This window comes from Thunnus thynnus, chromosome 12 (genome assembly GCF_963924715.1).
Source record: "Thunnus thynnus chromosome 12, fThuThy2.1, whole genome shotgun sequence".
Lineage (NCBI taxonomy): Eukaryota > Metazoa > Chordata > Actinopteri > Scombriformes > Scombridae > Thunnus > Thunnus thynnus.
This window is the reverse complement of record NC_089528.1, coordinates 10,336,967-10,359,950: the sequence shown is the minus strand read 5'-3', so window position 1 is coordinate 10,359,950 and position 22,984 is coordinate 10,336,967. Positions and strand designations below refer to the sequence as shown.

The window sequence follows — 22,984 nt, the reverse complement described above, 5'->3', positions numbered from 1 at the left end:
AAGGAAACAAAGAAGTCAGTGGTTCACTTTCAAGTACCCGGTCTGTATCTTACTCTGGGATACGCCTCCCTGCGCAGCCACAACTCGCTGGCAGCTGTGATGCTGGTGTTCAGAGAAGGAACACTATTAGTACTCGAGTCCTGATTTTCAGGACTTGTGACTCGGACTCGGACTTGGACTCGAGCATTGACTGCATTCGGACTCGGGAAGTTGAAGACGAGGACTCGAACTTGTTAATTGATAAAGAAATAATATATATCGGATGTTTTGCCGTCAAATTTTCACATAGCCACACTATGGTTCACGTCATGCACACAGCAGCAGCTGCGGCACAGACATTATAGACACACACACACACACACACACACACACACAGACACACACACATGCAGACGCGAACACATCGTAAAGACATCACAGCCACAAATACACATCGTCGTTTGTATGGAATTTCTTTAGCGTGAGTGAAGAAGACACAAAGCTCGCAATTTGTAATACCTTTAAGTCCAAAAAACAAAACAAAAAAATTCTTCTTTAATTCTTATAAAGAAAATCAGAATCGCCAAAAATCCAAGAAAATTGCAATCGGTGCATCATTAATATTAATATGAAATCACAGCTGTGCCATTTTTGTTTACTGTAGACCTTTTTTATTGTATGGCAGCTCTTTGTGCCAGAGTGGAGCACTGGAGCCCATCTGGAAACTCAACTCGGACTCGGACTCAGGTAATGGGGACTTGACTTGGACTCGGATTCCAGTGTGTACCGATAGGCTGTTTGTGAGACATTTAGGGAACATCGATAAGTTGTAGCGTCTACTGATAGCCATGCTTTGAGGCGTTTTGGGGACCGGGGACAGGCACTGTTCTCTTTAGGTACTGAGAAATTGGCCTGTTCTGAACAAGCATGTTTTGAACGGGCACTGCACTAGTATTACATAAACACATTAAATATTGCCATCTGTAGAGTACTCTATACAATATTTCAAATAAACCAAAATAGACCAAAGCAAATATGTAAAACATTGTAGCCTACATGTGATGCTAGTCATTTAGCCTGATTTAGCCTGTTAGCTCTTAATTAGCTCAACTGAAGCATCCAACAATTCCCATAACAACAGAATAAAGTCAGTGCTGACAACTCAACACTTGTGTTACAAACACAATACTATGTAATATTACTAATAATATAACTGTTAAGCAGCACTTAAAGGCATATGTAATCCATATTCCACCAAGGAAAGGAAAGCGATGAACTGCATGCTTGTTCAACTAAAACAAATGTTTTTTTTCCCATATATGTCCACAAGGTGGCACTAAACCGCCTTAAATGAGACCAGCGCAAGGTCACTTTACAACTGCAAATGGTGAGTATTTGTGGAATGGTGCTTTGGATGCCAGACCATATAATTCAGTTGCCCTTTGGCAGCTGCCCCGTCATTTCTGCAGGATCTGCTGAACAAAGGGATGGCATTTTCTACCATAAAGGTTTATCTGGCGGCTATTTCCACCTGTCATGTTGTTTGTCACTTTTACTTTTTTACAACTACAACAGCTTGAGGGTGAAACCAATGTGGAAATACCTTAAAGTAATACCACTGACAGCTCCAAAAAATCCCCAGCTCCAACTGACTCCCAATCAAAAAGAGTCAACTTCTCACTAGAAATATTAAGTTAAAAGTGTTTTTCAACAAGACATTATGGACTCAATCACTAAATTTCCACCATCTAATAGGTGTGCTGGTGGTCATTTTGGAAATTATTGCTCCATTAATAAGATTTGAATTGAGATTAGAAGCTCTGATGTCTGCCGTGTGGGTGTTGATTGACAGTTCGCTCACCTGCTGCTCTCCCCAGCTCCCACCCTCACAAACACACACACACACACCTACCTAAACACATGCATGCTGCAATAAGAAGATCTAAGCCAAATATTAACCTTTGTTTGTTTGTTTGCTCTTATGCTGTTCTTGTTGCTTCTGTTTTGCCTTTTTTCTTTTTTGTTTTGGTTTCTTCGAGTCTAGTTTTCTCTGTTGTCCTGTGCTCTGTTGTCAGATGTTATTTGTTTTCATATTGGTACAAGAACAGAAAAGAAAAGAATTAAACTATTGTTGCAATATTTTGGTAAATTTAATGCTACTTGATTACAATACCAGCCCTATTAGCACAATTGAACTAAAGAAACCCAAGTGTGCACAGCATGGTGTTCCCAGTAAGCTAGAGTTCCATATGTATTTCCACAGCGTGAAAAGGCAACAACCTGCACTCCTTAGTGGACGGTCCTGGCTCCAAATGGAAAAGATGGCGCTGACCGTAAGTAGCAACTCTGGGCTTTAAACCGGCTCCAGTGCAAACCAATGGGTGATGTCACACCTCGCTACGTTCATCTTTACACACAGTCTATGATTTAGATACAAAAACTCTGCAGACACAGTTGTAGAAACATTAGTTTTGACATTCCAGTCAAAGATTTTATTCAGGCCAGTCCATCAAATATGCACCATATTTATCTGTCAAGTTATTTTCACAGCTTTGAGCATACAGACAGACCATATGCTCCTAAATTATGTAGGCATTCATCAATTAAAATGAAAAGCCAGAAATGTTTCTTGAGAAGCCCAGCACAGTGTGTGACAGCATGATCATAACTTAATGTTTCCAGGCTGGTTTTCAGTTGGTTGTGCATAAATCCAAAGGCAGCATTGTCTTCCCCTTTGTGATACAGCCTTAGCAACCCTGTTTACAAAATAGAGGATTTACAAACATTAACAACTCCAATAAAAGATAATAAAAAAGTAATATATAAATACATAATCATAAATGTAAATAAAAGTTCAAGAAAAAGTAGTGGTGCTTCAAATGGAAGACAACATTAGTGTAAGTACAGCGTGTTTCAAAGTAGACTCAGGAGTAATACTCACTATAGCATGTTCAAACCCGGTACAACCTGGAAACAATCATATAGAAGCACAGCAGTGAATTTGTGGAACAGCTTATTTACTTTAATTGTAGAAGAACTGTATCTCTGGTTCCGCTGCATCGATTCAGATTTTCTGATTTTTTAAGAAGTCCATTTCAAGTCAGACAGTGTTATAGGAGTGCAATGCTAAATCAGTGGAATAAAAGAATAGTCCAACATTTTGGGAAATGCACTTATTCGTTTTCTTGAAGAGTGTTAGATGAGAAGATCAATACCTGTCTCTCAGCAAGAAAGTGAATAATAATACTTCCTAAAATGTCAAACTTCCTTTAAAGGGGCCATATAATGCTTTTTGTGATTTTCTGTTATTTATATACTGTTATGATATCTGTGCTAAACATGGTTAAAATTCCAAAAGGTATGTAGAAATGCTCCCTGCAAGTCAAAAGCCCAGGCTTCAACCAAGTCCCCAGGAACTGCACTGGGCTGTGAAGCCATGGATGTATAAAGAAAACTGGATATAGCGTCAGAGGCGGGGCCCTGTTCATTCCTATAAAAGTTGCTCAGTGGCGCATGAAGCCAAAAAAGCCATTTCCCGCTATAAAGAAATTAGCTGGATGAAAACATACTGTGCAGGCTCTATGGGCCCTATGAGAGCATGCTCACTAGAGACTTCAGCTGGATCAAATTCTGATAGTGAAACAAATCATTTCGTGGGGGTTGTGATGCGAAAAAAAATGTATCCACCGTTTTACAGCTGCTCCTTTTCCCATGATTGTGTGCGGGAAAAATGTTTTTTGTGCTCCTGTTGGACCCAGAAGTTGTAATTCCACAGTTTGGCCACCGTGTCAAATTGGCTTCAAAGCCCGGCGCTGTTCCTGGGGACTCGTGTGAAGCAAATTTGACATAGTGGCCAAACTGTATAATTACAACTTCTGAGTCAGTCCTGTGATGCACACTGGCCCAAAAAGCATTTTCCCACACACAATCATTGAAAATGGAGCAGCTGTAAAACAGTGAATACAATTTTTTGAGCCTCATAACCCCCAGGAAACGACTTGTTTTATCATCAGAATTTGATCCATTTGGTCCAATAACATTTGTGTTATTGTCACAATATGGTGACGGATCCTGAGCTGTCCGGGCTCAAGGTAGAGCACCTAACCATTTAGAGCCTGATCAGCAAACTACTTAACCGGCAAACTAAACGTCACTTCCGCCTCTAGCTGGAGACTGCTGGACAAGACCCAAAATGAACACTGTAAGTGGACTACTTGATTACTATAAGCAAATTATTTAAACAGCATTTGTATAGGAATGATTCTGTCCTGAGCTTTTTGATCCATATAACTGATTGATCACTGTAACCATGATCACTATAAGCGGTTTCCACTGTATTTGAGAAGTTGACATTTCGAGTAAAGAACAAGAAAAAGTAATGAAATCCTACTATTACAGTTTGTTTCATAGTTTGTTAACAAAGCTTCTGGATCCTAACCAATCAGAATGATTGGAATATGAATGGAATATTAATATATTATAATATAATAATATATAATAATATAAATATCTGTATTTCTGTTTATAGAATATTAATATATTAAAATGTAAAGAGCTTAAAGTGATACTTACAGTTAGTAAAGCTCATTCTTCCATTAGTGCACCGGCCGAAGGAATAATGTGGAAGCGACCACCTGTGCGGTTTCTCACATTCAAATCTCTTTCTCTCACCATATTCTAAAAATACAACTCCAACAGATTGAAAGCCATCTTTTTCAGCAGTGTCCACAGAACAGTAGGCGGCTGCACAAAAGAAACAACAACAAATTTAGCAACTTTATTCCCCAGTCAACTTCTTTGAGCTTAACAGTTGACTTGTTCATACCTTTGCAGGTGGGTACTTCTGACCACGTGCCACTGCTGTAGCATCTCACTGTCTCTAGACCCACGAGTTTGTGAAAAGAACTGCATCGGTATCTCAAAAACATTTCATGTTTTTCCACAACATCTCCATCAGAAATTTGGGGGAATCTTCCACATTGGTCAACTAAAATGGAAAAATAAAAAGGTTTCTGAAAACAAATATTTCATGCTGCCAAAGTATTTAATCTACTTAAAATGTTTTTGATTTTCTCAGCCTTTTACTGCCAGCCTCACTGATGGACCCAATCTATCCCTAAATAACTCAGTAAGGCTGCTGATAAGAGCTACTGATATAAGGTTTAGTTTATTGATTAAAAAGACAACTAATCTGTTTAGAAATCCTGATCAATTAGAACATTACGTGATGAAAAAGTAGAAATGAATGTACTGATTTACTTGTTGTGAATTGAGTTCCTCCCTCTCTCCCATTCGATCCGGAGCTGACAGATGATCCTGTAAGATACATTAGATGCACCAGTTAGTATCACACTGAGATGCTGTTTTCATCTTATTCTTCCAGAATCAGAGTAATGTCTAAACATTTTACCATCATGTTTTCAAAAATTTGAAGATAGTAACATTTTTCTGGCTAGAGGAAATATTAGCCTCAATCAGTGACATGGAGATTAAAAATATTATGTTCTACATTCATATTTGATATAGATCAATAACCTACCTCCACCTGTAGGTTGTGTCCTGTCACCATGCCCAGTACCTGGTCTGGTTCCACTGCCTGACAGGAAAACAGAAAACTCATTAGGTGTACATACAGCACATATTCTAGAGAGAAACTGGACTGGAGAGATAAATGGACATTCATTCATACTGTATTTAATACATTGTACAGTATGTGTAGGTCATCTGAATCTGCAGACGGTATTATTTTAGACTTAACCAACCCCGAACTGAGCTCCATCAGATTCTTGTCTAGAATGTGGGTCCATTGACGTTCCAGCTTGTATGCAAGTGTCTGATCATTGTTGAATCCTTTTTTTGTGTACTTGTTCTTTTTTAGATATATTACTTTTAAATATATATATATATATATATATATATATATATATTTATTATTCATTTTATTTATTTATTTGAAGATACTAATGTTTTTCTGGCTAGATGAAATATTAGCCTCAATCAGTGACATGGAGATTAAAAATATTATGTTCTTCATTCATATTTGATATAGATCAATAACCTACCTCCACCTGCAAACCCACAGCCAGGTGATGTAGTCACCTGTTCCCCCCTACAGCCACTAATTTAAAATAAAGTATTTTCATCACCGTATATATATATATATATATATATATATATATATCTCACAACATTGTCCACTTACTGCATTGGCCTTTTGTCCATTTTCCAGCCCTATAAATGATGGTTTTGTTGTATATTTATTTTATGTCTTATTGTATTTTATTGTTCTATGGACCCCCGTGAGCTGTGTCCTTAACAAAGTTTGAATTTAATTAGTTAAAATAGTAGTTATTACAACAATACAACGTATCTCCATTACTGCATATCTCAATATTGTCCACTTACTGCACGGTGGGCCTGTAGTCCAGCTTCCAGCGATACAAATGATGGTTTTTGTGGTGTCTGCTCCTTCTACAGTAAATCCATCTTCACATTCATACTTGACTTCTGAATCTGCAGCAAACACATCCTGGTATTCCTGATTAATGATTACTGCGTGGGGGATTTTAGGAGGCGCACCGCATGCTTGGAGACTTTCTGTAAAAATAAACAAATATATCATAACTTAGAAGAGGAAAAGTTGTCCAGATGTATGAGATGGGTTTCAGATTTAGACACAGATATTATTGTGGTTACTGTAATTATGTTTTCACAACTAACTTGAGTAACACATCTCACAGACTTACTCTCACAGACCGGCACAGAGGACCATGTTCCATTTATACATTCAGCAGTGGCATCCTGGTTTTTATCTTGATATCCTTTGTCACATGTTATTCTTATTATGTGTCCTTCTTCATACCAACCATTTGAGTTTTCAGTGTATTTTGCATGAGGGATAGTTGGTGGAATGCAGGTTTTTTCATCTGATGAAAAAAGAACAAAACTATAGTCAACATTTTTACAGAACCATTTTTATAAATGTATAATATAGATACTTTCTAAATGTGACTTTCTACTTGCAACCCCTCATCACAAGTTGAGAACAGTCAATTTAAGAATGATGTTCCCTTATCTGTTTCAGAGGCCTAAAGATGTTAAACTATACCGATTTTCATGATATAGAAGCAAACATTACAGTCAAAAGTCTGAAAAATAAAACAATTTTTTTTTTTATTCTCTACTGGCGACTGCTTAGATTCATCTCATGACTCTTGCAGGTGTCCCAAACCCCATGTTTGGAACCCCATTTTGAAACTAGCATAGTACCAATAAATGTCATTATAGAGGTTTATTGCATTAAACGCACAATATGTAATTTCAGTCGCTAGGGGTCTCTCAGTCAAAACAATAACAAAGATGGAATGTGATGAAGGTGTGCAGTATCGTGGGATCATGGAAGTTGTTGTCTTCATTTTTAAACAACCAGATTCTTCAGGTTATGATTCCTTCAGTGTTCATCGATCAGGATGTTTTTACTAGACGCTGAATTATCTGCAGAGGTCTCCTCCTCTCCAAGACGAAATGGACCCGGTGATTAAAAAGGTAAAGACAGTGAATAAAGCAGTTTCATGATAAAAATCAATGTTGCTCTGACGCTGTTTGGCTGGCACCGGATGTCCGGAAGGGGCTGTTAGCTGAGATGCTATTAACATTTGCTCAGCTTGTTTCTCTGATACCTTGAGATCGGATGTCCGGAAGGGGCTGTTAGCTGAGATGCTATTAACATTTGCTCAGCTTGTTTCTCTGATACCTTGAGATCGAGACGTCTGATGATAAATGATATAGTTAAAACAACCAAGATCTTAAAAGTTTATCATGATAATGTGGCTTAAAACTGAATAAAAGTCCATTTATAACAGTTTTTGTCGAACAACCACAACGCGTCAAGAGTATACGCGCACAACTCTTTGGTAGAGGGGGTGTGATGTCATTGACAGGTGACCAAATGAAGCGGACCGTTACCTTGATTAAAATGACAGATTTCTCTCTTGAAAATTGTTGGAAACATTTGGGAAAATGTAAGTACACAACTCAACAAATATAACATATATATAACATAGATCTAGTTGTTTTTGATATTTTCATGCAGAATATTTACATATTATAAATTTAAATGACTTGCTCTTTTATTTTCTAAACAACCAGTGTCAGTAAACATTATTCAATATTTTTATATGTTTTGTTTCATGTCTTTTTTATAAGAGGTTGATAAAGTCGTCTGACTATTGCTCATGAAAGACATTTTATACTTGAAAAACTGTGAAAGATTGAAATGTTTAAGTTTTAGAGCTTTTGATACAGTTGAAGCTCACTCTCAATTTTACCAAGAAGAACACTGAACGTGCTGATGTCATCAGGAAACTTTTTCTAGATACTTTTTACTTTTTATGAGATATGAATGTGTGCACAAAATGTCATGACAATGCATCCAAGAAAGTGTTGAGACATTTCACTCAAGCACACAAATGTGGGCCTCATGTTGGCACTGGAGGGAAAACTCAGGGAATTAGAGTCATTAAGGATTCATCCTCTGGGAACCATGAACAGTACAGAATTTCATTGTAACGCATCTAAAGTTGCTGAGATTTCTGAGTCTGGACCGAAATAGTGGACCCAATGACAGACTGACATTGCCATAGAGCCGCACAACAGTAGAGATATTTAGGAAACACCTACCTATACATTGTAGTTCATGAGACCATTTGCCATTTTGACATGTGCTTGTTGCCCACCATCCCTTCACTGTTGCTTTACGTCCAGTACCACAGGTATAGGCCAGCTGTGCTCCATGAGGATAAGTCTCTTGCTTTGGGGCGAAGAAACCACCATCCAGGGTTGGAGCACTGCAGGACTGTGGTGCGCTTTGTCCTAAAATGAAATAGAAAGCACAATTATTCTACAGAAAGTTTGTTTTAAACAAATGTAAATGGTTGTTTGTGACAGTATTCAATATTCTTACCATGTAGCGCTCCAGGAAACCAGATCAGAAGAACAAATCCAAGATAACTGATGCGCATTTTGTCAGGAGTGAAATCATCCCATGAAAAATTGGAGCTAAGAGTCTAGTTCAGATCCAAATCAGTTAATTATTGTTTAGGACTTTCCCCCCAAAATGTTTGTGGAGTAAACACTCAGACATCATGCTGTTACGCTGGATCGTAAACAAAGTTGGGAAAATAGGCTACTTGGAAAAACCTCCACATACAGAAAAGGAGAAAAAACACACATATACACCAAGTTACATTTTATACATTATAGGTTTATTAAATCAGTATCATTATACACACTTAGTTGAATCTTTCTTCTTCTGAAGCATACAGAAAGTCTTGGCTTTACATCAGCACTTTTGTTAAAATTACTTAAGAAATTCAAATGATTGTTGTTATGAGAAAGACAATGTTTGAAACACTGTAGATTCAGATCAGTCACTTTTACAAGAGTATCTTGTTTACATGAGCTTCCTAACAAACATGATTTTGTTTTACATCACAGAACAGTTTTGTGATCAGTAATGATTCCTGACTTCAGATGATAGAGTTCAGTAAATCTATTCATTTAATGTCATATTATTTACTTCAAAGAGCAGCACACTTTTTGTATTTATTGTATTAATTCCACATTTGTTAATCTGTCTCAGAAAGGCCTGTGACAATGATTCATTTGTCACTAGAGTGAAGCAACCACACTACCACACAGATCACCTGCTAGAGAGCTCTGAACAAAAATCAATTTGATTATTTAAAGTCCAAATTTCAAAAGGATTTACTGGATTGGTGTGATCAGAGGTCAGTCTTGTGCCTGCCCTGATCAAACTACTATCAAGCTGATCCTCACCATTTCCTGGATTAACAGAATATCTAAAAACACATTTTTGCCATCAGTTGCTTCTGAGAACTTCACACACATTCAATACCCATCTGAGGAGATGGATGCTCAGATCCCCATGGATATTCTACAGTTACTGTATGTGAGAATGAGACTCAACTAGAGCAAATACTTTGCTTGAGTGAAGTAATGAAAGGTTTATGGAATTTTATGTAGACTAAACCTTCAAATATTCACATTCATCATCTCATGTACAGCATGAGTGAGTTACCTCCATCTGGTCCGAGTTTATGAGACTGAACTATGTGATTCAATGACAAGTTGCACTCTTCTGGATCAAAAGACTGACTAAACAAATATTTTTTTTGAGATAATGAGATAATTTTATCACATCATTCCAATTATTAGTCCTCATTTTAGGAGAATAGCTGCAACTTCATGGAGGAATGTGCTTGAATAATTTTCATAAATTGTGGATTTTTGTAATAAAGGATGAAGGAGGAGATGTAAGTTTAAGAACTTTAGTTACTTAGATGTTTGTGGAAAAATCATATCAAACACAATTATTAAGAGCAGAGTATTTTTATTTGTCTTAAAACATGTTTGGGGGAAGATCTTTAAGTAATCAAATACAAATATGTCATCAAGGAGAGATTGTGTCTCATTTAAGTCGAATTGACATTTTTGAGGTCCAGCGGTCACCACATTCTCCGTTCACAACGTCACACATGGTTTTATATGGAAAACCAGACAGACTGTAAATTGTTTTTGGACAGCTGTGCTTTCTGTTTTAAACTACTTTGAACAACTTTGTGAGTCTGTCTGTCCAAGTGTCTGCATACTCTGCAGTGATGCTGCCTCACATATATAAATATAAGAAGAACAATACTTACTGATATATCCATATTTACTGGCATGACTGTTGTACACAGTTTGTAGACAAAATAATACAAAAGTCTGTGTTTAAATTTCTATGGAGAATTTTATTCAGACTATTGTAGGTCATAAACATTTTATTTATGTATTTAAGTATTGATCATGTTATTAGTGTATTAGAGCTCCAGTCATACGTTACAGCTGATAGTCTCAGAACAATCTGCTTTAACACTGTGTTTATATATTTTAATTCAAAATGAAAAAACATCAATAACGTGTTTGAAAAAATTCAAATACAATTTTTTTTGGGTGCAGTTGTTTTCTGGTGGAAATATTTCAAAAGTTTCCAACTTGATTTTTGATGTCAGTTGGTGATGAATTATCCAAAAAGTGGCCATAGTGTCGAGCACCGTCCCTGGTTACAACACAGACAATAAAAAATGTTAACTGTTGAATTTTGTCAAACTGCTGGATAAAATAATGTTAAAATTAAGTGTTATCCAATACTGAATATACAAAACAATTAATTAATGATAATAATAATCTATTTCTTTGAAAAGTAGAGTGAAGAATAACACTTACTTGTTGGTAATCATAACCATTACAACCTAAAAATAACCCAATAACAGCAGTTAATCAGTTAATATTTTAGTAGGCAGGTTAATTCACACAAACTTTTGTTTTTTAAAGTCTGATTGACTAATTTTCTGCATGACTGCACCTACAAAGGAAAATCAGTTCTGTTCTTTAAGGACAAGACTGGTGTTAATCTTTATTTGTCCTTAGTGTCAACAAATTCCATGAAAAGATTTTTTGAGGTATTTAGAGTCATAAATGATGCTTGGTGAGGTTATGGGGGCAAACGTGGGGACTGTGACACGAGGAACAAGTGTGGAAAAAACTTCAGAATCATTGCAATTACTACAAACTATGCTGCTGTCCTGGCAAACGATGGGTCTTCACCTCTCTGGTTGCTGCTCTGGAGAATTGAACTGTAGGCGGAGGAGCCATGTAGGCTGCAAGCCAAACAACAGCAGTATGGTTCAGAATGGTGAGAAACGGGGCGAACGGGGGGCATGACGGAGGCTAAAGGTAAAAAGCTGTTGGTCATAGGTTTTACAATAAGAAACGCAGGTTGGCCAGTTCTGGGAGGCGTGGCAGGGAAGGAAAATGTCCTGGAGTTTGGGGGGAGGAGAGGGTGTAGATTGGGGAGGGGGTGTGTGAAGGATAAATCACTAGAAAATGGATGGAGTGAGAGGAGGCTGAAAGAGCCAAGAGGGCAATATTAGTAGTGGCTGAAGTAAGGAAAGAGGAAAAGATGCTGGAATGAAAGAAAGAAGAAGAGAGATGAGACAGATTAGACACAAAGGGAGAAGATACGAGTGAAGGCTGAAGAGGTTTGGAGCAGCTCCTCTATGTTCTGCGTGGAAGTGGAGTAATGAACCTGGAAGCAGGGGAGGATTTGAGAGGTGGACATGGAGTCTTTATAAAGTTGGATTCGTTTGGCCTTGTTGTTACATTAAAAACAAATCTCATATCCCTGACAGCACGCTGCAAGCGAACAACTGTCCAGTCGGACATCTTTGGCATGCGAGGTGGAGTGGAGTTGTGGCGAGCTAGGCTGACTGGATGTGTGATGTCTGACAGAGTGGTGGACTTCCATGGACAGTTTAGTCTCTATCTGGGATCATGGATTAAGGTGAGATTTCATTGGACCTTTGAATGGGTCGAGAGACAGCTATTGATTGAGCAGACTCCAAAACGATGGATCGATCATCAAACATGTCGCTGTCTGATGGATTGAGGACCAACTCATAACCGTGATGGTCAGATACAGAAAATAACTACAATGTGATGTTATGAAGATCAGTCTGTCTGAGTGCATAAAAACAAACTTGAAACAAACAGACCAACAGGAGAGAAAGGGGATAGACACACCTATAGGTGGCACAGGAAATTGTATCGAGTGAGAGGTTCTTTGTTGGTGAACCTCAGTTATAATAACTTCATTAGGTGCAATATTGAGCATCAGGACATCGTATGTGTGACTGACATGAAATAAACTACTGTGAACAGGTTCATCATAATAAAGGAACATGTCACCAGGTGCATTGTTGTGGCTCAATTATGTGTTTGTAATAGTTTTTGAACAACAATGGAGCTGTGTGGCATAGAACAATAAGATATATCAAGTTTCAGCAGCACAGGCAAATACATATAAGAAAGATCAATTACTTGTTGGTTTTGGTTCTTTTCTTTTCATGGGATTTCTTAACAATTAGAAAAATATAGAATAATGCTCAGCTTCTCCTTTAAATACTCAAGTTAAAGTTCCCTTATAGTGTATTCTTTGACATTTTTTCATCATCTATCATACTTTTAGTGAATCAGATGGTGGAAAGTTAATATACATGATAGCTGACAATAAATAGGCTGAAACTAAAAGCATTAATGTAAATTAAAATATTAAGTGCTAATTTATATACTTACACGCAGTAACACTAATCTGTCTATTAGTGCATCGAAACAACCTGTAACGATCCCGACCACAATAAATGTACGTCTCCTCTCCTTCCGTCATGTATTGAACTCCAGAAAGTTTAAAACCTCTCCCAACCAATTGAGCAGGATCGATGACACAGAATGACTCTGCACAGAGTTAACAGAAAATAACTCATGGATAATTGTTCAGGTAACATCTCTGATAGACTTTTTGAAATGAAGAGTTGTCGTATTGACTTGTTCATACCTTTGCAGACGGGTAGATTTGACCAAGTACCATCGTTGTGACACACCACTGTCTCTGGTCCCTCGTATTTGTAATACTTCTGACACTGGTATTTCAAATACATTCGTTCCGTTACCACAACATCACCATGTGGAACACTTGGGTGGTCTCCACAATTGTCGACTGAAATAAAAAACAAGTTATTTAAGATTGTCAGTATGTTGTGTGTTGCTGAGGGGTCAGAGATTTAAAAAAATGAACTCAATCCTTGTTTTGTTACAGGTCTCTTTTGAATAAATTCATATTCATATCCATAAATTCAGCTTTTTCATTCCAGTAACTGGTCAGCAAGTGAAAATATATTTGAATAGTTACACCAAGCAATACAAACAAAAACCAAACAAGTCTGATACAAGTGATGTAAAAGGAGCAATGAATGTGAATGATTTACTTGTTGTGAATAGAGGTCTACTGTCTCTGTCAGAAGTGGTAGAAGATCCTGAAAGAAACAGAGCATATATACTTATACAGAAGACACACCAGTTAGTCTGACTTTGGGATGTTATTTGGCATCCATTTCTATCTGATCCAGAGTGATGTCTGTCAACAAACGCTCTGCTTGTTACACACACACAGACACGCAGCAGCGCACATACATTCAAAAGATTACAAATAAAAGATTTACAACATGAAAGATTATTATTGTGTATGTCAACATATTTTAAAAAATACATGTCATAATGGTTAGTAATGACGGATAAAATTGTCTAATTATTTGACCAAATCGTGGCAATACACGTATGTATTAAACAGACGGACAACAAAGGATCAGACACAGATCTACTTTCCTGCTGCATCAATACCTGATGACATGAGGAACACATGAGATGAAAACGATGATTAAACGAAAGGAGGAAAGAACTCTGGACAGCTTCTAGCTGCTGCCAGCAGCAGGATCAGCACCTTGGAGAGCTGATCTAGTCCTGAGAACTGTGTTAATGATTCTTTACATGATTCAAATTAATTATTTGTTTTTTGAACAATATTTAACAAATATTCTTTAACATTTTTGAGAGTACAGTGATCAGGTTTCCATACTTTCAGCAATTAAAACCAAGCTGATTTTACCTGTTACTCCATGACTGAGCATGAGGATTTGGACACACCCTAAATCTACCTGCGCCGTGTGCTTCAGACCGTGAGCTTTAGATCGTTAAAATAGGTCCATATAATGTTTCACAGTTAATTTTTTCACACAAAAAACAATAATAGATTATCGGAAAATTAAATTAAATTTTCTAAAATTGTATTCTTTTTTCATCAGATCAATGAAAGCAGATGTGATGATGGGTGAGAGCAGGCCCGCCGACCAATCAGATACAAGTTGAGTCTGGCGCTTAGATCCTTTAGGCAATCCAAGGCACGAATAGACATAAATACTCAGATTTTCTAACCGTCTTTGTTATATTTATTTTTCTGCCCAATAGGCCATAGATACAACATTTCAAACAATTCCAAAATCTTAATTATACATTTTCCAGTGTTTTACTGAGTAACATGGACCACTGTAAATTGCAAGTTAAAATCAACCTACTACCATTGATCATGACATCTATATTAAAATATATTTATTTTATGTCTTATTGTATTTTATTGTTCTATGGACCCCCGTGAGCTGTGTCCTTAACAAAGTTTGAATTTAATTAGTTAAAGTAGTAGTTATTACAACAATACAACGTATCTCCATTACTGCATATCTCAATATTGTCCACTTACTGCATGATGGGCCTGTAGTCCAGCTTCCAGCGATACAAATGATGGTTTTTTTGGTGTCTGCTCCTTCTACAGTATATCCATTTTCACATTCATACTTGACTTCTTAATCTGCAGCAAACACATCCTGGTATTCCTGATTAATGATTACTGCGTGGGGGATTTTAGGAGGCGCACCGCATGCTTGGAGACTTTCTGTAAAAATAAACAAATATATCATAACTTAGAAGAGGAAAAGTTGTCCAGATGTATGAGATAGGTTTCAGATTTAGACACAGATATTATTGTGGTTACTGTAATTATGTTTTCACAACTAACTTGAGTAACACATCTCACAGACTTACTCTCACAGACCGGCACAGAAGACCATGTTCCATTTATACATTCAGCAGTGGCATCCTGGTTTTTATCTTGATATCCTTTGTCACATGTTATTCTTATTATGTGTCCTTCTTCATACCAACCATTTGAGTTTTCAGTGTATTTTGCATGAGGGATAGTTGGTGGAATGCAGGCTTTTTCATCTGATGAAAAAAAGAACAAAACTATAGTCAACATTTTTACAGAACCATTTTTATAAATGTATAATATAGATACTTTCTAAATGTGAAGTGATATCTACTTGCAACCCCTCATCACAAGTTGAGAACAGTCAATTTAAGAGTGATGTTCCCTTATCTGTTTCAGAGGCCTAAAGATGTTAAACTATACAGATTTTCATGATATAGAAGCAAACATTACAGTCAAAAGTCTGAAAAATAAAACAATTTTTTTTTTATTCTCTACTGGCGACTGCTTAGATTCATCTCATGACTCTTGCGGGTGTCCCAAACCCCATGTTTGGAACCCCATTTTGAAACTAGCATAGTACCAATAAATGTCATTATAGAGGTTTATTGCATTAAACGCACAATATGTAATTTCAGTCGCTAGGGGTCTCTCAGTCAAAACAATAACAAAGATGGAGTGTGATGAAGGTGTGCAGTATCGTGGGATCATGGAAGTTGTTGTCTTCATTTTTAAACAACCAGATTCTTCAGGTTATGATTCCTTCAGTGTTCATCGATCAGGATGTTTTTACTAGACGCTGAATTATCTGCAGAGGTCTCCTCCTCTCCGAGATGAAATGGACCCGGTGATTAAAAAGGTAAAGACAGTGAATAAAGCAGTTTCATGATAAAAATCAATGTTGCTCTGACGCTGTTTGGCTGGCACCGGATGTCTGGAAGGGGCTGTTAGCTGAGATGCTATTAACATTTGCTCAGCTTGTTTCTCTGATACCTTGAGATCGAGACGTCTGATGATAAATGATATAGTTAAAACGACCAAGATCTTAAAAGTTTATCATGATAATGTGGCTTAAAACTGAATAAAAGTCCATTTATAACAGTTTTTGTCGAACAACCACAACGCGTCAAGAGTATACGCGCACAACTCTTTGGTAGAGGGGGTATGATGTCATTGACAGGCGACCAAATGAAGCGGACCGTTACCTTGATTAAAATGACAGATTTCTCTCTTGAAAATTGTTGGAAACATTTGGGAAAATGTAAGTACACAACTCAACAAATATAACACATATATAACATAGATCTAGTTGTTTTTGATATTTTCATGCAGAATATTTACATATTATAAATTTAAATGACTTGCTCTTTTATTTTCTAAACAACCAGTGTCAGTAAACATTATTCAACATTTTTATATGTTTTGTTTCATGTCTTTTTTATAAGAGGTTGATAAAGTCGTCTGACTATTGCTCATGAAAGACATTTTATACTTGAAAAACTGTGAAAGATTGAAATGTTTAAGTTTTAGAGCTTTTGATACAGTTGAAGCTCACTCTCAATTTTACCAAGAAGAACACTGAACGTGCTGATGTCATCAGGAAACTTTTTCTAGATACTTTTTACTTTTTATGAGATATGAATGTGTGCAGAAAATGTCATGACAATGCATCCAAGAAAGTGTTGAGACATTTCACTCAAGCACACAAATGTGGACCTCATGGTGACACTGGAGGGAAAACTCAGGGAATCAGAGTCATTAAGGATTCATCCTCTGGGAACCATGAACAGTACAGAATTTCATTGTAACGCATCTAAAGTTGCTGAGATTTCTCAGTCTGGACCGAAATAGTGGACCCAATGACAGACTGACATTGCCATAGAGCCGCACAACAGTAGAGATATTTAGGAAACACCTACCTATACATTGTAGTTCATGAGACCATTTGCCATTTTGACATGTGCTTGTTGCCCACCATCCCTTCACTGTTGCTTTACGTCCAGTACCACAGGTATAGGCCAGCTGTGCTCCATGAGGATAAGTCTCTTGCTTTGGGGCGAAGAAACCACCATCCAGGGTTGGAGCACTGCAGGACTGTGGTGCGCTTTGTCCTAAAATGAAATAGAAAGCACAATTATTCTACAGAAAGTTTGTTTTTAACAAATGTAAATGGTTGTATGTGACAGTATTCAATGTTCTTACCATGTAGCGCTCCAGGAAACCAGATCAGAAGAACAAATCCAAGATAACTGATGCGTATTTTGTCAGGAGTGAAATCATCCCATGAAAAATTGGAGCTAAGAGTCTAGTTCAGATCCAAATCAGTTAATTATTGTTTAGGACTTTCCCCCCAAAATGTTTGTGGAGTAAACACTCAGACATCATGCTGTTACGCTGGATCGTAAACAAAGTTGGGAAAATAGGCTACTTGGACAAACCTCCACATACAGAAAAGGAGAAAAAACACACATATACACTAAGTTACATTTTATACATTATAGGTTTATTAAATCAGTATCGTTATACACACTTAGTTGAATCTTTCTTCTTCTGAAGCATACAGAAAGTCTTGGCTTTACATCAGCACTTTTGTTAAAATTACTTAAGAAATTCAAATGATTGTTGTTATGAGAAAGACAATGTTTGAAACACTGTAGATTCAGATCAGTCACTTTTACAAGAGTATCTTGTTTACATGAGCTTCCTAACAAACATGATTTTGTTTTACATCACAGAACAGTTTTGTGATCAGTAATGATTCCTGACTTCAGATGATAGAGTTCAGTAAATCTATTCATTTAATGTCATATTATTTACTTCAAAGAGCAGCACAGTTTTTGTATTTATTGTATTAATTCCACATTTGTTAATCTGTCTCAGAAAGGCCTGTGACAATGATTCATTTGTCACTAGAGTGAAGCAACCACACTACCACACAGATCACCTGCTAGAGAGCTCTGAACAAAAATCAATTTGATTATTTAAAGTCCAAATTTCAAAAGGATTTACTGGATTGGTGTGATCAGAGGTCAGTCTTGTGCCTGCCCTGATCAAACTATTTATCAAGCTGATCCTCACCATTTCCTGGATTAACAGAATATCTAAAAACACATTTTTGCCATCAGTTGCTTCTGAGAACTTCACACACATTCAACACCCATCTGAGGAGATGGATGCTCAGATCCCCATGGATATTCTACAGTTACTGTATGTGAGAATGAGACTCAACTAGAGCAAATACTTTGCTTGAGTGAAGTAATGAAAGGTTTATGGAATTTTATGTAGACTAAACCTTCAAATATTCACATTCATCATCTCACATACAGCATGAGTGAGTTACCTCCATCTGGTCCGAGTTTATGAGACTGAACTATGTGATTCAATGACAAGTTGCACTCTTCTGGATCAAAAGACTGACTAAACAAATATTTTTTTTGAGATAATGAGATCATTTTATCACATCATTCCAATTATTAGTCCTCATTTTAGGAGAATAGCTGCAACTTCATGGAGGAATGTGCTTGAATAATTTTCATAAATTGTGGATTTTTGTAATAAAGGATGAAGGAGGAGATGTAACTTTAAGAACTTTAGTTACTTGGATGTTTGTGGAAAAATCATATCAGACACAATTATTAAGAGCAGAGTATTTTTATTTGTCTTAAAACATGTTTGGGGGAAGATCTTTAAGTAATCAAATACAAATATGTCATCAAGGAGAGATTGTGTCTCATTTAAGTTGAATTGACATTTTTGAGGTCCAGCGGTCACCACATTCTCCGTTCACAACGTCACACATGGTTTTATATGGAAAACCAGACAGACTGTAAATTGTTTTTGGACAGCTGTGCTTTCTGTTTTAAACTACTTTGAACAACTTTGTGAGTCTGTCTGTCCAAGTGTCTGCATACTCTGCAGTGATGCTGCCTCACATATATAAATATAAGAAGAACAATACTTACTGATATATCCATATTTACTGGCATGACTGTTGTACACAGTTTGTAAACAAAAATAACACAAAAGTCTGCGTTTAAATTTCTTTGGAGAATTTTATTCAGACTATTGTAGGTCATAAACATTTTATTTATGTATTTAAAGTATTGATCATGTTATTAGTGTATTAGAGCTCCAGTCATACGTTACAGCTGATAGTCTCAGAACAATCTGCTTTAACACTGTGTTTATATATTTTAATTCAAAATGAAAAAACATCAATAACGTGTTTGAAAAAAATCTAATACAATTTTTTTTGGGTGCAGTTGTTTTCTGGTGGAAATATTTCAAAAGTTTCCAACTTGATTTTTGATGTCAGTTGGTGATGAATTATCCAAAAAGTGGCTGTCGTGTCGAGCACCGTCCCTGGTTACAACACAGACAATAAAAAATGTTAACTGTTGAATTTTGTCAAACTGCTGGATAAAATAATGTTAAAATTAAGTGTTATCCAATACTGAATATACAAAACAATTAATTAATGATAATAATAATCTATTTCTTTGAAAAGTAGAGAGAAGAATAACACTTACATGTTGGTAATCATAACCGGTACAACCTAAAAATAACCCAATAACAGCAGTTAATCAGTTAATATTTTAGTAGGCAGGTTAATTCACACAAACTTTTGTTTTTTAAAGTCTGATTCACTAATTTTCTGCATGACTGCACCTACAGAGGAAAATCAGTTCTGTTCTTTAAGGACAAGACTGGTGTTAATCTATATTTGTCCTTAGTGTCAACAAATTCCATGAAAAGATTTTTTGAGGTATTTAGAGTCATAAATGATGCTTGGTGAGGTTATGGGGGCAAACGTGGGGACTGTGACACGAGGAACAAGTGTGGAAAAAACTTCAGAATCATTGCAATTACTACAAACTATGCTGCTGTCCTGGCAAACGATGGGTCTTCACCTCTCTGGTTGCTGCTCTGGAAAATTGATATGTAGGCGGAGGAGCCATGTAGGCTGCAAGCCAAACAACAGCAGTATGGTTCAGAATGGTGAGAAACGGGGCGAACGGGGGGCATGAAGGAGGCTAAAGGTAAAAAGCTGTTGGTCATAGGTTTTATAATAAGAAACGCAGGATGGCCAGTTCTGGGAGGCGTGGCAGGGAAGGAAAATGTCCTGGAGCTTGGGGGGAGGAGAGGGTGTAGATTGGGGAGGGGGGGTGTGTGAAGGATAAATCACTAGAAAATGGATGGAGTGAGAGGAGGCTGAAAGAGCCAAGAGGGCAATATTAGTAGTGGCTGAAGTAAGGAAAGAGGAAAAGATGCTGGAATGAAAGAAAGAAGAAGAGAGATGAGACAGATTAGACACAAAGGGAGAAGATACGAGTGAAGGCTGAAGAGGTTTGGAGCAGCTCCTCTATGTTCTGCGTGGAAGTGGAGTAATGAACCTGGAAGCAGGGGAGGATTTGAGAGGTGGACATGGAGTCTTTATAAAGTTGGATTCGTTTGGCCTTGTTGTTACATTGAAAACAAATCTCATATCCCTGACAGCATGCTGCAAGAGAACAACTGTCCAGGCGGACATGTTTGGCATGTGAGGTGGAGTGGAGTTGTGGCGAGCTAGGCTGACTGGATGTGTGATGTCTGACAGAGTGGTGGACTTCCATGGACAGTTTAGTCTCTATCTGGGATCATGGATTAAGGTGAGATTTCATTGATGCTGGATGGGGGAGTAAAGGACAATATCTCACTGAAGTACATGGACCTTTGAATGGGTCGAGAGACAGCTATTGATTGAGCAGACTCCAAAACGATGGATCGATCATCAAACATGTCGCTGTCTGATGGATTGAGGACCAACTCATAACCGTGATGGTCAGATACAGAAAATAACTACAATGTGATGTTATGAAGATCAGTCTGTCTGAGTGCATAAAAACAAACTTGAAACAAACAGACCAACAGGAGAGAAAGGGGATAGACACACCTATAGGTGGCACAGGAAATTGTATCGAGTGAGAGGTTCTTTGTTGGTGAACCTCAGTTATAATAACTTCATTAGGTGCAATATTGAGCATCAGGACATCGTATGTGTGACTGACATGAAATAAACTACTGTGAACAGGTTCATCATAATAAAGGAACATGTCACCAGGTGCATTGTTGTGGCTCAATTATGTGTTTGTAATAGTTTTTGAACAACAATGGAGCTGTGTGGCACAGAGCAATAAGATATATCAGGTTTCAGCAGCACAGGCAAATACATATAAGAAAGATCAATTACTTGTTGGTTTTGGTTCTTTTCATTTCATGGGATTTCTTAACAATTAGAAAAATATAGAATAATGCTCAGCTTCTCCTTTAAATACTCAAGTTAAAGTTCCCTTATAGTGTATTCTTTGACATTTTTTCATCATCTATCATACTTTTAGTGAATCAGATGGTGGAAAGTTAATATACATGATAGCTGACAATAAATAGGCTGAAACTAAAAGCATTAATGTAAATTAAAATAAAAAGTGCTAATTTATATACTTACACTCAGTAACACTAATCTGTCTATTAGTGCATCGAAACAACCTGTAACGATTCCAACCACAAGAAATGTACGTCTCCTCTCCTTCCGTCATGTATTGAACTCCAGAAAGTTCAAAACCTCTCCCAACCAATTGAGCAGGATCGATGAGACAGAATGACTCTGCACAGAGTTAACAGAAAATAACTCATGGATAATTGTTCAGGTAACATCTCTGATAGACTTTTTGAAATGAAGAGTTGTCGTATTGACTTGTTCATACCTTTGCAGACGGGCAGTTTTGACCAAGTACCATCGTTGTGACACACCACTGTCTCTGGTCCCTCGTATTTGTAATACTTCTGACACTGGTATTTCAAATACATTCGTTCCTTTACCTCAACTTCACCATGTGGAACACTTGGGTGGTCTCCACAATTGTCGACTGAAATAAAAAACAAGTTATTTAAGATTGTCAGTATGTTGTGTGTTGCTGAGGGGTCAGAGATTTAAAAAAAATGAACTCAATCCTTGTTTTGTTACAGGTCTCTTTTGAATAAATTCATATTCATATCCATAAATTCAGCTTTTTCATTCCAGTAACTGGTCAGCAAGTGAAAATATATTTGAATAGTTACACCAAGCAATACAAACAAAAACCAAACAAGTCTGATACAAGTGATGTAAAAGGAGCAATGAATGTGAATGATTTACTTGTTGTGAATAGAGGTCTACTGTCTCTGTCAGAAGTGGTAGAAGATCCTGAAAGAAACAGAGCATATATACTTATACAGAAGACACACCAGTTAGTCTGACTTTGGGATGTTATTTGGCATCCATTTCTATCTGATCCAGAGTGATGTCTGTCAACAAACGCTCTGCTTGTTACACACACACGGACACGCAGCAGCGCACATACATTCAAAAGATTACAAATAAAAGATTTACAACATGAAAGATTATTATTGTGTATGTCAACATATTTTAAAAAATACATGTCATAATGGTTAGTAATGACGGATAAAATTGTCTAATTATTTGACCAAATCGTG

At 37.0% G+C, this 22,984-nt stretch overlaps 1 protein-coding gene, 2 long non-coding RNA genes and 1 pseudogene across 9 annotated transcripts in view; 1 reads left to right on the top strand and 3 right to left on the bottom strand.

The window, feature by feature from the left end:
• The window catches only part of LOC137193877 (uncharacterized), a 49,425-nt gene that overhangs the window by 10,663 nt on the left and 15,778 nt on the right, over positions 1–22,984 (bottom strand). For 6 of the 7 annotated variants that reach the window (XM_067605300.1, XM_067605301.1, XM_067605305.1 and 3 more), the window contains one exon: positions 5,519–5,575. In XM_067605300.1, the coding sequence (XP_067461401.1) occupies positions 5,519–5,575 (57 nt within the window). Of the gene's footprint in view, positions 1–5,518; positions 5,576–6,384; positions 6,577–6,725; positions 6,906–8,658; positions 8,851–8,941; positions 9,050–22,984 lie in introns of those variants that run through there. The other variant, XM_067605306.1, reaches the window with a different exon arrangement.
• Positions 62–2,314, top strand: LOC137193879 (uncharacterized). The gene is made up of 3 exons (XR_010930897.1): positions 62–726; positions 1,310–1,366; positions 2,243–2,314. It is a non-coding gene; the product is annotated as an uncharacterized lncRNA (long non-coding RNA).
• On the bottom strand, positions 10,384–18,818 carry LOC137193479 (complement factor H-related protein 1-like; annotated as a pseudogene).
• LOC137193878 (uncharacterized) lies at positions 19,567–22,324 on the bottom strand. The gene is made up of 4 exons (XR_010930896.1): positions 22,216–22,324; positions 21,957–22,115; positions 20,002–20,027; positions 19,567–19,834 (listed from the first exon to the last, which is right to left on the bottom strand). It is a non-coding gene; the product is annotated as an uncharacterized lncRNA (long non-coding RNA).